General features: G+C 58.4%; 4 protein-coding genes across 4 annotated transcripts; 2 read left to right on the top strand and 2 right to left on the bottom strand.

The window, feature by feature from the left end:
• Positions 1–38: 38 nt before the first annotated feature.
• PHSY_000547 (hypothetical protein) lies at positions 39–2,594 on the bottom strand (the record flags this gene model as incomplete). The annotated part of the gene is made up of 1 exon (XM_012331184.1): positions 39–2,594. The coding sequence occupies one exon, from the start codon at positions 2,592–2,594 to the stop codon at positions 39–41; it is 2,556 nt and encodes an 851-aa protein (XP_012186574.1).
• Positions 2,595–2,683: 89 nt separating this feature from the next.
• On the top strand, positions 2,684–6,640 carry PHSY_000546 (hypothetical protein; the record flags this gene model as incomplete). The annotated part of the gene is made up of 1 exon (XM_012331183.1): positions 2,684–6,640. One exon carries the CDS (start codon positions 2,684–2,686, stop codon positions 6,638–6,640), a length of 3,957 nt encoding a protein of 1,318 aa, XP_012186573.1.
• Positions 6,641–6,835: 195 nt separating this feature from the next.
• Positions 6,836–9,730, bottom strand: PHSY_000545 (hypothetical protein; the record flags this gene model as incomplete). Its single annotated transcript, XM_012331182.1, has 1 exon — positions 6,836–9,730. The coding sequence occupies one exon, from the start codon at positions 9,728–9,730 to the stop codon at positions 6,836–6,838; it is 2,895 nt and encodes a 964-aa protein (XP_012186572.1).
• Positions 9,731–10,372: 642 nt separating this feature from the next.
• PHSY_000544 (ER to Golgi transport-related protein) lies at positions 10,373–13,642 on the top strand (the record flags this gene model as incomplete). The annotated part of the gene is made up of 1 exon (XM_012331181.1): positions 10,373–13,642. The coding sequence occupies one exon, from the start codon at positions 10,373–10,375 to the stop codon at positions 13,640–13,642; it is 3,270 nt and encodes a 1,089-aa protein (XP_012186571.1).
• Between the last annotated feature and the right edge of the window lie 72 nt (positions 13,643–13,714).

Below are 13,714 nucleotides of genomic sequence, written 5' to 3'. Positions count from 1 at the left end.
GCCCATATACCGTCAAATCGCATCTCGTGAGCCAGACGTCAATCCTTGGTGGGATTGTTGATCAGCAAGTCAGCATTCCTGCCCCTCACGACGGCATGAATCCTCTTACTCAGCTGCAACCCTAAATTGGTCCTGTTCGCTCTCCTCTCCGTTCCGTCCTTGTTGCTGACCACCTGGACGCTGCTGAGCAACCCTTTTTCCTCCGTTTCGTCTTTGCATCGCTGGTACGCCGACACGAGCGAGTGGAAGGATGGGTAGATGGTGGTGATGCTTTGCGAGATGGCGGGGGTGACACGCGGGATCTGCTGAAGCATCATTGTGTAGATGGCAGCGGAGGAGGACGAGGTGGTGTTGCGACCGGTATCGACGGCGAACGAGAGGTGGGTGTCGCGGAGGGATTTGTACGGTTTCAGCGAGAGGTCCGAGGTGAGTTGATGGAGCCACTCTACGCCGTCGACGAGCGAGGCGGCGTGGATGACGTAGCATCGATGGATGAGTTTGAGCTGCAGCAGGCTGCGTTCGACGAGGGCTTGAGGTGGAGCGCTGCTGCTTCTAGCAGTGGCTGTGGTAGTGTTGCTGGCAGCGTTGCCCTTTCGACGCGCTGGTTTCGGAGCAGCATCCGAAGCTGTCGTCGTCGCATCTTCCGCAAGCTGGTTCTCTGCCAACTGCTGTCGGATGCGCGCCGTATACGCTCTGTTCTCGCTCGCCCGCAGCCTGCTGTAGTGCTTGACCAAACCTTGACAGATGAGAAACACCTGCTGCGGCTGTCCGTCGTTTGCCTCTCGACCACCATTCATCGCACCGAGCCTCCGCTGCAGATCTCCGTACCAGCTCTCCAATCCTGCTTCGCCTCCCTCTGCAACCTGCTGCACGATTTCCTTTGCGTCGATGTACACGATCACCAAACCCTCCCGCCGTATCTCTTCTCGGTCCAACGGCGTCCAATGGCGTCTCTCAGCATTCCACTGCGCTTTGACTTTCCTCCTGAATCGCACAAGTGGCGGAGCTACCACGCTGTCGCACAGCTGCACGCTTGCTCCTTCCTCCTCGAATCGAGCCGTGATCGAGTCTTGACATCCTGCAAAAGGCTGGCCCGCACTGAACAGCGTGCGGTCGAGGTCAACGATGAGCTCGCGCATCGTGTCGGCTTTCGAGGTGCGCAGGCGATTGACTTCCAGGAAGCGCTTCTTTTCCGCTGCAGCCTGCGCCTTGGCGAGCTTGACGGCTTCGCGTTCTCGTGCCTTAGCTTCGCGTGCCTGCTTGGCTGCTGCAGCTTTCTGCGCCTTCGAAGGAGATGCGTTGCTCTTTGGGCCATCTTTGCTTTTGCCAGCCGTGGAGGCAGCATCTCCGGTATCGACGTGATCAGTGACATCGGCAGAGGCCCTCTTCTGCTCCTCAGCAGTGTAGAGCTTGTCCAACGCTTCTAGGAGCGATCCGGTCCTGCTCATTGGCCGAGCTTTCTTTGGTGTGCTGGGATTCGATGCTGATTCTCGTGCTCGTCGTCTTTCCAGCAGAGGCGAGGTAGCATCTGCTTCTGTTGGATGGTCGTCCAGCGAGAAGGGCGGACTAGGCGGCGGCTCTTCGAAGGTAAATGACGATGGTGGAAAGTTTTGCGAGCTGTACTCCTCTTCGGCTATATCTTCGACTGTCTGTGCCAAAGATCTCTGGCTAAGCCTCGGCAACGAAGGCGGAGGCGGGCTGCTAGACAAGATGATGATCGGAGCAGAGTCGGCTCTGAAGGTGGATCGAGCTCGTCTTGTCTCTCCGAGTCTTTCTGGAGCAGCAGAAACACGATGCGGGGGAGAGGTCGGTGAAGGCTGACTGGAAGGCAGACGATGCTTGCTGCTGAATTGGGACCGGATGGGGGACGACGTCTGCAAGAGGTGCGCAGCGTCAGCTTCACTGGCAGGATCCGCGATCGAATCGGAGCCAATTTCAATGACTTCTGGCAAAGCTGCGCTGGCTGCCGACTTCTTGGAGGGACGACGGATGGATGTACGGAAATGAGATGAAATGGGTTCCTCCTGCGAGCTGGAAGCGACGGGTTGGGATGCGGTGCGTCTGAGCGAGCCCGCGCGAAGTGAAGCTGAAGCTAAACGCGACACAGATGGGCCAGCCGCGGAGCAGGATTGTTCGCGCTCGCTAGATGGCGGAACATGAGCAGACGTGGCGCCTGTTCGTAACTTGTGATGGCGAAGCAGATCACGAAAGCTCGGCAGCGATGTGTCAGGAGAGGCTTCGGCGAGGAGCTGTGCCATTCGCTGCCCGGGCGTCGACTCGACCATACGCTGTGGAGGAGCATTGACACGGCCAGAGCTATCGAGCGATTCGAGCGAAGCCTTACGCTTGCGCTGTGTCCTGTTCGACACACTGGGATAATGATCTTGCGACGAGGACAGGACAATGACCGAGGACGAGGAGGACGCAGTCGCAGGAACAGCACGTCGCGGCGACTTGCGCAGCTGAGACGCACCCAGACGGGACGGACCGGCTACCGCATTGCCGCTAGGAGCTCGTGCCTTGACATACTGCTTATGCGATGCAGCATCGCTGTCGCTGTCGGATCCACTCTCGATCCAGAGAGCGCCTACCATGGTTTAGGAAGTTGGGCAGCGGTGCAATCTGAGCAGCATTGCGACGTCCGTCTCTGTCTCGAGCTGCTGTATCTGCGTATCGAGCGTCGATGATGATGGGACGACGACGCAGCAGGGAAACAGACCCATTGAAGTCACACACATACAACCTCTGCTCTTGTCCGACCTGTCACGGCTGCACGTCGCGGAAAGTATCAGCGTACACTGGCACAGAACAACACAGGCAACTCAGCCGCTTCTGTCAGATTGAGTGGAGGTTTTGGCTGACCTTTTGGCTGATGGCGTGGGGCAACGCACGTGACACGACGAAAAGGGTCCAAAATCCAAATTTGGCTTTTTTCCCTTTTCCTTTTGGCTTTCTTCCGAAATTTTGGACGGAATTCGAGCTTTTCGTTTCTGCGTTGGAACAAGCAGCAAGCAAGACTCTCGGCGGCGGCCTTGTCCTCCTTCTTCTTCGCTACCAGGTACACCCTTCACGGCTATTCTCTTTTTACATCAAGCTGCTCGCTACGTACAGCACCAGCTGCAGAGAGGCAAGCTCGACCAGGATGGCCAAGACCATCGACTTTCTCGCCTCGGACGGCGAGGACGACTTTGCTGCTCGCCCAACCTCGACCAAGTCCAAGGCCACACGCAGCAACGCCGCCGCTTCATCCAGCAAACCGCTGAAGAGACCCAAGAGATCTGCAAAAGACGACGATGACGATGACAACGATGACTTCGACATCACCTCGTCGCTCCTCGTCGATGCAGCCGGTCCCGCACCGGCTCCCACGCTCTCCTCCTCAGAGCAGGCTGCAAAGAAGGCCTATGCATCTCGCGCAGGCCCCAACGACGATGACGATGACGCCCGATTCATCGCTGCTGTCATGCAGCAAGCCAACGTCAAAGCAGGCGTCGAGGTAGCGAAGAAGGCACTGTCAGGAAAGGGGAAGAACAAGCTCGGTTCCGGAATAGTCACAGGAGGTGGATCCTTCCAAAGCATGGGTCTCCATCCTTCCTTGCTTCGCTCGCTCCTCATTCGCGGCTTCAACACACCAACACCCATTCAGCGCCAAGCCATCCCAGCTATCATGTCGCAACCGCCAAGAGACGTCGTGGGCATGGCTCGCACTGGTTCAGGAAAGACGCTCGCCTACCTCATCCCCCTCATCAACCGTCTCAATGGCCGTCATTCGCGCACGTTCGGCATCAAAAGTCTCATCCTCTGCCCCTCGCGAGAGCTCGCAGTGCAGATCCTGAGAGTAGGCAAAGAGATTGCTCGAGGATGGAAGGCAGACCCCGGCGAGGGTCAGGACAGTCGCGGAGAAGCTATCCGCTGGGCTATGATCGTCGGTGGAGAGTCGCTCGATGAGCAGTTCTCCATCATGTCCAACAACCCGGACGTCGTCATCGCCACTCCCGGTCGAATGCTTCACCTTACCGTCGAGATGAATCTGGACCTCAAGGCGGTCGAGTATGTCGTGTTCGATGAAGCAGACCGTCTCTTCGAGATGGGATTCGCCGAACAGCTCGAGGAGATGCTGTTGCGGCTGCCTCCCACGCGACAGACATTGCTATTCAGTGCCACGCTACCCAAAAAGCTCGTCGAGTTCACCAAGGCGGGACTGCAGGCCAACCCCAAACTCGTACGTCTCGATGCGGACAGCAAGATCAGCGCCGATCTCCGCATGGCCTTCTTTAGCGTCAAGCCCTCCGAAAAGGAGGCTGCTCTGCTTTTGCTGCTGCGAGACGTCATTGGCGTCCCTCTCGGCGAGCAAGCTGAGCCAGATCTGGACGAAGAGGCTCAGTTCAACGAAGACGCGAGTAACGACGAGGGTGACGGTCGGCCACGACGAGGTTTCGGCAACAGGAAAGTCGACTTCAAAGGCAAGACCAAGGGCAAGCCTTTCGCCAAGCGAAAACGCGGCGGTCCTGGAGGCGCGCTCGAGTTGCTCCCCCACCAGACCATCATCTTTTGCGCAACCAAGCACCACGTCGAGTACCTGCTGCTGCTCCTCACCACCACCGGCTACGCATGCTCTCACATCTACTCTTCCCTCGACCAAGCCACGCGAGGCATCCAAATGTCTCGGTTCCGACGTGGTCAGACCAGCTTGCTCATCGTCACCGACGTCGCCGCCCGTGGTATCGACTTGCCTGTGCTCGAGCACGTCGTCAACTTTGACTTCCCGCCACAGCCACGTACTTTTGTGCATCGAGTCGGACGTACCGCGCGTGCAGGTAGAAACGGTTGGGCTTGGAGCATGTGCACCAACGCCGAGCTGCCTTACCTCTGCGATTTGCAGCTGTTCCTTGCGCGGCCCCTCGTCTCTTCCCACACCGCCATCGCTGCGATTGCCGGTGGCAAGGACGTCGAGTTCGCCGCTCCGCTCGGTCTGCACGACAGTCTCGTCCTCGGCACCTTCCCTCGCGAAGCGCTCGACCTCGAATCCGAGTTCATCAGCTCGTCACTCACAAACACCTCTTCGTCCACCGCACACGATTTCCCCGCTCTTCGTCAAGTCGCCGAACGCGCCCAGCAAAAGTACGAAAAGTCCATCGCAAAAGCTTCGCAGGAATCGCACCGTCGAGCCAAAGAGATGGTCAAAGCAGGCAGCATCGAGCAGATCAACATCCGCACCGCTTCCGGCAGCGAAGGCGAGGTGCCGGATTGGACGTTGGCCGGATCGCCGTTGGAAGAGATGGCGGTCCACGACGTCATCAAGCGCTCCGAAGTGTATGGGTTGAACGGTGCGAAGATGGCTGAAGCCGCGAAGAGTGTGCTCGGTGGTGAGGTGGTGGAGAAGACGAAGATTGATGGAGGCAAGGCGGTCAAGGACGCGGAAGAGGCGGCCAAGAGGGCGGCGCTGCTGGCCAAAGTGAATGCTTTCCGACCGCAAGAGACGGTATTCGAGATCGGGATGAGGGGAGATGCTACGCCCTTGGGTGCGCTGATGAGGAGCAGGAGGCAGACGATGGATGTCAAGACCAAGAGGGCCGAAGCGCTCGAAGCCAGGAAGAGGTCCATGGAGGGCGGAGACGCCATGGACGAGGATGACGACGCTGAGACGAATGTCAAGCTTGCCGCTGCTAAGAAGGGCAAGAAGAAGACGGCTGGCAAAGGTGATGAGGACGACGAGGCAGCGGCGGGAGATGCAACCGTGGATCTCGAGCAAGCCGACGAAGCCGACATTCTCGCTGCGTTTGACACGGGCCTCACCGCCAAGGCAAGCAGATCTGCTCGACCTGACGACGGCGCAAACTCCGAGTCTGAACCTGACTCGGACGCCGAGGAGAAAGCCGCCGCACCAGCCTCCAAACGCCCTCGTACCACCAAAAAAGCCACACCCGCTTCCTACCGCGATCCGAACTTCTACCTCTCCTACGAGCAGCAAGGTTCCACCTCGGAACGCGGCTACTCGCTCAACAACCCGCGCTCCCACACCGACTCCTTCATCCAACAAGCTTCCGCCGCCTCGTTCGACCTAGCCGGAGACGATGCCACGCTCGGCACACAGTCCCAACGACCCAACGTCACGCGCTGGGATTCCAAAAAGAAGAAGTTCATCCAAGGCACCGTCGGAGCAGACAACAAAAAGATGATCCGAACCGAATCGGGCGTTCGCCTGCCCGCGTCCTTCCGTTCGGGTCGATTCGAGGAGTGGAAGCGAGAGAAGAGGGTCGATATGCCCAAGACGGGCGAGCTGGAATCCAACTCGAGACGTTCGCACGACCAGCCGCATGCAGGTGGAAGCGTTATGGGTCTCAAGAAGTACAGGCATAACAAGGTCACTGCTCCCAAGGCACAGCAGCCCGTGTTTGGGAAGGGCAGACCGGGTCAGAGTAAGAGACAGGCCGCAAGGGACGAGGTCAAGAGCGCGAGGGAAATTCAGAAGGAGAGGGAGATCAAGGAGAAGAGGAGGGACAAAAACGCTAGACCGAGTAAGAAGGATGCCAAGGGCAGGAGTAGAGGTGGCGGTGGTGGAAGGGGCGGTCGAGGTGGTGGTAGGGGAGGTGGACGAGGAGGAGGAGGAAGAGGCGGTGGACGAGGTGGAAAAAGGTGAGGAACGCGATCACAGTGAAGTGTCCACTCCTCTCTCGTTCCGATCATTGCCAGTCACACACATCTTTGCAATCTCAACATGTGCTCTGCTCTCACACCCAAACCATGGCGACTTTGTGCAACTTCTTCGTTCAAAGCCACAAACGGCGTTCCGTACACAACATCCTCGAGTCGAAATGCCATGGATACTCGCGCATCACTGCTTGCTACCATCCTTCCGACCCAATGCAGCCCCGAAGAAGTTGCCAAACTTTCTCAGATCACTGAACGCCCTTCCTCCCGCCCCTGTCCCCGCACTCCCCTCAAATCCACCCGCACCAATGGTCGGACTCTTCAAGCTGTCCACGGCGAACAGACTCGCCGACCTCGTATTCACCCCGCTGTCCCTCCTCGCGTTCCCGTCCAAAAACGACGGCGTCGAGGCGCTGAACGGCGAAGACAGAACAGGTTGTCCCGAAGGATCCATATCGAGCTGCGTCAGGAAACTCTGATCCTTCAGCTGCGCACCTTCGCCAGCCGCGCCATCGTCGACACCCGTCACTTGGATGAAGCGATCCAGCAGGTTGTTCTGATCCACCTTGCGCACTCCTTTGAGATCGAGCACCTTGGAAAAGTTGGAAAACGATCGATCGCCGACCAGCTTGATGTACGATTCGATCAGATCCATCCTGGCCGTATCGTCGTTGAAATTCGACGCAGATCGGTCCACCTCCAACGGTGCAAGGATGACTCGCAGCAGTGTTTCGATGCGATCCGTGAGCCGATGCACGTAGCGCACGTACGAAGCCGCCTGCGTCGACAAGGCGGTCTGCTCCGCCGAAGGCGCAGGTGTCCAATGCGAAAGACTCGCCTCGGTCGCAGTCTTGCTAGAATCCGCCAAATCGTCCACCGGATACCTCGGCAGCTCGATCAAACTCTTCCTCAACTCCCCTACATCCACCAACAGCTGCTCCGCCATCCCCTGCGTCAACGGCCGCAACCTCACCAACCCTTGCAGGAACCTCGTCGCCAACACACCCACCACCTTGTCGCACCAGCTACGCACGTACCTCTTGTTCTCCACATCCTGCCTCACAACCACGCCGATCTGCTCCAGCAGACTGGCCATATCCATCACGTACTGCGACTTGCTCGCCGTCGTCGGACCCGATCTCGGTTGCACCTGGCTCCACGCAACCACCGGTCGCAGCATCGAGTTCCATATCGGTTCCGAGCACAGCTCGAGCTCCCTCGCCAGCGTCTGGACTGCATACGATACCAACGTGGTAAAGATCTCGCGCTCCTCGTCCAGATTGATGCTGCCCCTGAACTCAGGATGAATCTTTTCTCGCAGCTTCTCCTCGAGCTGACTCGACGTGCTGGCGCAGTAATCGGCGGTGTTGAGCACCAAACACCACTTCTGGATCTCGGAGATGTTGGGTCGAACGTCGATCGACCGACGTGTCGGTTCGGTTCGTATCAGCGAATGGCGCAGCACTTCTTCGGCGTAGACGCGCAGCCACTTGCGGTACACCTCGTACAGGTCGCGCAGAGGTTCTCGATTGGACAAGCGTGCACACTGCTCGAGCGTCTGACGGTAAAAGTAGAAGAGCTCGGTCGAAGAGGGAAGCACAGTGGTGCCTCCGTTCGAGTTGGACGTGGCACCATCGATCCCCGCCGAAGCATCAAAGGCAGTATCGGCACCGAATCCTGCGATGGCCTGATGGTCTGCGTCTTGCGAAATGCGCGCACCCTGTCGTCGATACTGGACAAACATCTCGGAGAGCGCTCGATCCTGGGCCTCGACGAAGACGCCGAGGTACGGGTCGAAGACTGCGGAGAGTGTCTGGACTTGCGGCTGCTCCGGACGTTGCTGCGGCTGCTGGGATTGCGCAGCAGTGTTGCTTGCAGTAGTAGGTGGCGCAATCAGCTCCTCGAACGACGTGTTGTAGCGCCGGCTCATAGCAGCTTCAAACTCGAGCGTCGCATTGAGCGCTTCCATAAGAGTCGATACGTTGAGTCGAGACTGCTCGCGGATGAGCACACTTCGCAGGTCCTCCTTTGTGACATCGGCAAACTTGCGAATGAGCCACCTCTCCGCTTTCCACTGTTCGGGAAAGGCAGGTGCATGTTCCTCCTCATGAACCTTGAGGATCCTCCTGAACCACGCAAAACGCCTCGACACGTTGTCCAACTGGCCTGCCTCATCAGTCGCGCGAAAGATGCGGCGATACTCGCGCAGCTGGAGCGAGCAATACCAGTCGATGAGCGCCGTCTTTGCTTCCGGACCGATGGCGTCGATGACGAGAGCAGACTCTGGCAGGTTGGTGGATCGAACCGCGCGATTGGGATCGTGCAAGAAGAAGGTTTCGTAGTCCTTCATGATGGTAGTGCGCAGACCGTTCTGCAGATCGTTGACCTGCTTCCACGCAGAGGCGATGCGCTCGACGCCGCGATAGGACTGGAAAAAGTCGAGCAGCGATCTGACAGCCTGGAGAGCAGATGCGGCTTCCCTGTAGCGTTTGGTTTCTGCGAGGCGCTGGAGTTGGTCGACACCGTTGACGAGCATCTGGAGGCGTTTGAGCGCGGTCATGCTGGAGACGACGTTGCGTTTGGCGATGTCGAGGCTTCGGATATCGCGAGTAATCTCCTTGACGACGTTTTCAGACTCGCGCGCTTTCTCCCTGATGAGGTGGAGTTGCTCGAGCAGCGCTGCGATGGCCTGCTGCACCTGGGTCATGCGGTTGGTGTCGATCTCAGTCTCGAGCTCGGCTGTGAGCGCGGTGATCTGTTGTCGACATGCTCGAATCTGAAGTCGAAGCACAGCCTGCACCCGATCGATGGAAACAAGGCTGATTGGTTCGTCCTGCGCTGTGGACGAGGTGAGGAGCTGGTCCAACTGCGATTCGAGAGAAGATCGTTCGGCCAGGCTGAAGGGAGGCAGCGCACTGGCCCCGTTGGACTGTTGCTGCTTGTCTGGTGACAGGATGTGATCGATCTGAAGGGCGACATCGTGCGACAGATCGTTGGATTTGGATGGCGGTATTGGCGGCAAGGGTGTCTCTGATGTTGTCGCCTCATGCAGCGTCGAGGCCGGGAGAGGATTCGCCATGGCTTTGGGCTCCCGGAAAGCGGAAGGGATTTGCTGCCAGTTGCTACCACCTGCTGCACCTTTCCAAACGCACCCGAAATGTTATGCCTTGACCGGAAGCACTTTGATTTTGACCACCTTGTGTTGAAGTGAAGGGCTGAATGGGTGATGCTGCTGATGGTTGCGAGAAGTCAGCATGTCAAGTGTATGCGACATTCACAATTGCTGGTCAAGGCGCACTGCAACGCAGTTTGGAACAATGTGTTAGACCACTTCCCCCACATTTGAGCTCAAGAAGTTCACGTGACTGATTTACGCGTGAGTGAGTGTTGGTTGCGAGACGGCGCAATTGCACGTTGGAGAGTGTATTTACTGTTAGGCGAGGCAGAACACAGCGTTCTCCTCGTGGCTTGTACGATCCCTGGCCATTCACAGTGCAGCTTTCTATCCATCCATCCATCCGCTCGCTCTATCGGACTTGCAGCACGCCCTGACTGATTTCGGCTCCGACCAGCCGCTGCTCGATTGTGACCCAGCACAATCACCAAAGCGCCTCGATCCTATCCACCTCCATCATCCATCACGCCTGGACCCAACGCATCCCATCCTACCGCGCTGCAACCGCACTGGAAGCAGGGTTTCTACCCTGATCGTCCATCCACTATGTCGCGCAGACCACTCGCCGAGAACGTTCCGACGGCAGCTCCTCACGTCAGCGTCGTGCGTCGACCACTCGGTCCCAGTACAAAATCCAATGTTGTCCCCACCACAACTTCCGCAGCCGCACCAACACACGCGATCAAGACCCAGCTGAAGATCGAAGATCGACTCATCAGGGCAGAGTCCAGGATTCAGGACTTGCAGCACGAAAAGGTCACTGTTCAGAATGAACTCGGCGACTTGCAAACCGAACTACGACTCGCGGCACAGCGCGAAGCAAAGCTCAAACACAGCCTCGAAAAGTGGGAAAAGTCTCATGCTGCACTGAAAGAGAAGAGCAGCAAGCTATCGGACTTACAGTCGAGACTGGGAGAGCTGCATAGGGTGCACGAAGAGTCAAAAGCAAGGAGGCAGAAGGAGATCGACGAGCTTACCGAGAAGCTGCACAAGGAGGAGGAAAGGCGCAAGCATGACACCACCGAAGCTGCCCACGCGGTTGCTGCCGAAAAAGCAAGAGCGCGCGAGCTGCAGACGAGGTATGCCGCCATCGAGTCCGAGTTGGAGGCTCTTCGACTGCAAGGAACCGCCTCGCACGACGTTCTGAAACAGAAGCAGAGCTTGATCGACGATTTGCAGGCTCAGAGAGATTCGGACAAGATCATCGCTATCGACGCGCAAAAGTATGCTCGAAGGATCGAAGTGGAGCTTACCGCCCAGATTCAACAGCTTAAAGCCGAGATCGAAGCGAAGAGTGATCAAGCCGCACAGATCGCACACGAGCAGCAGGCAGTAACTGATGCAGCGCGCTCCGAACTCGAGTCTCGCATCGACGACCTCCTGAACGACATGGACGATATCGAGCAGCAACACACACACAATCTCGCCATGGTCGCCAAAGCAGTCTCGATGCACATCGGCACCGTGCAGCAGCGATTGGAGCTCGACAAGGACTCGTTGAGGTCCATGTGGCATGCAAACGCCACCGAACGTATCAAGATCGAGACAGTCGCAGAGGAGCGAGCTGCCCAGATCCACGAGCTCGTAGCCGTCGTCAAGCAGGTGCAGCAAGATCGAGACTCTGCCAAACAGCTTGCGACGACTCTCGAAGCGGACCTTGACAGCATCGCTGCCGAGCTTGCTGCCGAACGTCGGCTCGCTTCTCGCCTCATCGAGCAGCAAGAAGAACGACAGCAACGCAGCAGCGTCGGCGAGAGCTCGAGCTGGGGCGATCTTTCCGGCCTCACCGAAGCACTCGACATAGATGCAGGATCCGCTTGCTCCGTGAGGGCGGAGCTTGAGGACGCACTTGCGCGGAATGCTTTGCTCCAGGACGAAGCTGCGGAACTGCAAGCCAGGTGCATTGCACGCTCCACCGAGGCCAAATCCGCCGAAGAGGCTCTTGCCGCCACACGCAGTCAAGTGGCAACCCTCGAGGCCTCGATCGCAGCCAAGACACGAGAAATCGACACCCTTGTACAACAGCTATCCGAAATCGAGCCGCTTCGGAAGCGACTCGCCACTGCAACCGAGCAAGCCTCTTCGGCGCGCAAAGAAGCCGACACCCAATCCGAAGCATGCCGTTCCCTCGCCGCCTCTCTGCAGAACGCCAGGGTCGCCGAAAAAGCATGGCGAGACGATCGCGATCGCATGGCGTCCATGCTCAACCAAGCCGAACACTACGAGGCCCTCTACAACGAGCTCGTCGAGCAAACCAAGCACCTCGTCCAACGCAACGCACTGGCCGAGGAGCAGGTCGCCAGCCTGTCGGCGCTCAACTCGGAGCTTCTGAGCCACAACAATCCGAACCAGAAGATCATGTACATGGATCGCGTGCGTCACGAACTGGACGATGTCAAGCACGAAAACATCGACCTGAGGTGGCAGCTCGAACGCGCGCAGGAGGAGAACCGGGTGCTGCAGAGGGAGTTGGTCAGCTACAGGGCGGTGGACGCGCCGTTGAGTCAGAGGCCGAGGGCGGAGGTGACGAGGGTGATGAGGGCGGGGGATCACGAGGGGTTGTTGAGGCAGGTCTCGGGGAGTTTGGAGCAGCCAACGAGGGCGACGTTTGGATCGGCAGCGACGATGGTGGGTACGCCAGTCAGATCGACCTTCGCAACGGGGCCCGCCAAAACACCCTTCTCGGTGCAAGGTCCCAGATTCACGGCCGAACCGCTGCAAGCTGATCTGGTCAAATCGCTTTCGCAAGATGTTCGTCAGCAGCCAGCAGAGCCGGTGCAGGAGACGTACGAGACGGGAGCGGAAGCAAGCTCGCATCCGCCGCTGCCTATGGACACTGGTTTGTCGCCGAAGAAGAGACGCTCGTACGGCTCGCTCTCGGTCTACGCTGCGGAGGCTCGGCCTGAACAGGGCGAGCAAGTAGACGATCAAGGCGAGCCCGACGACGACACGCTGCTTCCCCTCCCGACCGCTACAGACGCTGACGAGGACCACGAAAGAGCCGTTCGTCGCAACCGTCCGCGTCACACGCTCGTCAACAGTGGCGCACTCCGCGTCGGTCAGCAGCAGCCTTCCTCCATCCCCGTCGCTACGCCCGTCGTCAAATCCGAGTCGACCCCAGCCATTCCAGGCGCTGCCACCATCACAAATGCAGGAAACGGAAGACGTCCGAGCCTCACCACCTCTTCTCTCGGTATCAAAGCCCGTCGAGTATCGGAACTGGTTCGAGCCTCTACACCACCGCTTCCCTCGATCGCGGACTTTTCCTCGCTCGAGACGCCCAACCACCTCCTCACCGCCGCCCTCCCCTCCCCCTCTCTATACGGTCTAGCTGACTGGACAGCTACCGACGAGACATCCCACGTCCCCGGTCTCAACCCGCACCGTGGCCCGTTCGCCCCCTCCTCCTCAACCGGCCTCACCCATTCCACCCCGCTTCCCGCACCTTCCGCCAAACGTCCCAAATCGCGCTACTCGAACGCCCAACGCATCCCCTCCACCACCATCCCCGACTCTTCCCTCTCCATCACACCACGAGCACCACTCAGCCTCCTGTCAAACCGCAAACCCGCTCGAGTGCAAGTGGCGGAAGCAGGTCAAACCACCTACGAGGATGAACACGATTCGTTCCGAAACGGTTGGCTCTACGATGATCGGGATGACGACGTGGTGGATCTGCCAGATTTCTCCATCGAGGATCAGAAGAGGAAGGCGTCGACTGCGGCGGGGGTGAAAAAGGTCAAGTCGAAGGCGAAGTCGAGGCATTCGATGAAGTTGGTCAAGTCTGGACCTATGGCCAGGACGTTCTTCCGTTGAGAAACACATACCCATAGCCAGCCAGAGAGATATATACCATGAAATGCACAAAGTATCATCGAAAACCTGCTT

This window comes from Pseudozyma hubeiensis, assembly GCF_000403515.1.
Source record: "Pseudozyma hubeiensis SY62 DNA, scaffold: PHS8, whole genome shotgun sequence".
In the NCBI taxonomy this organism is placed as follows: domain Eukaryota; kingdom Fungi; phylum Basidiomycota; class Ustilaginomycetes; order Ustilaginales; family Ustilaginaceae; genus Pseudozyma; species Pseudozyma hubeiensis.
Note: the sequence above shows the minus strand (reverse complement) of the source record. Positions and strands in the feature narration are given on the sequence as shown.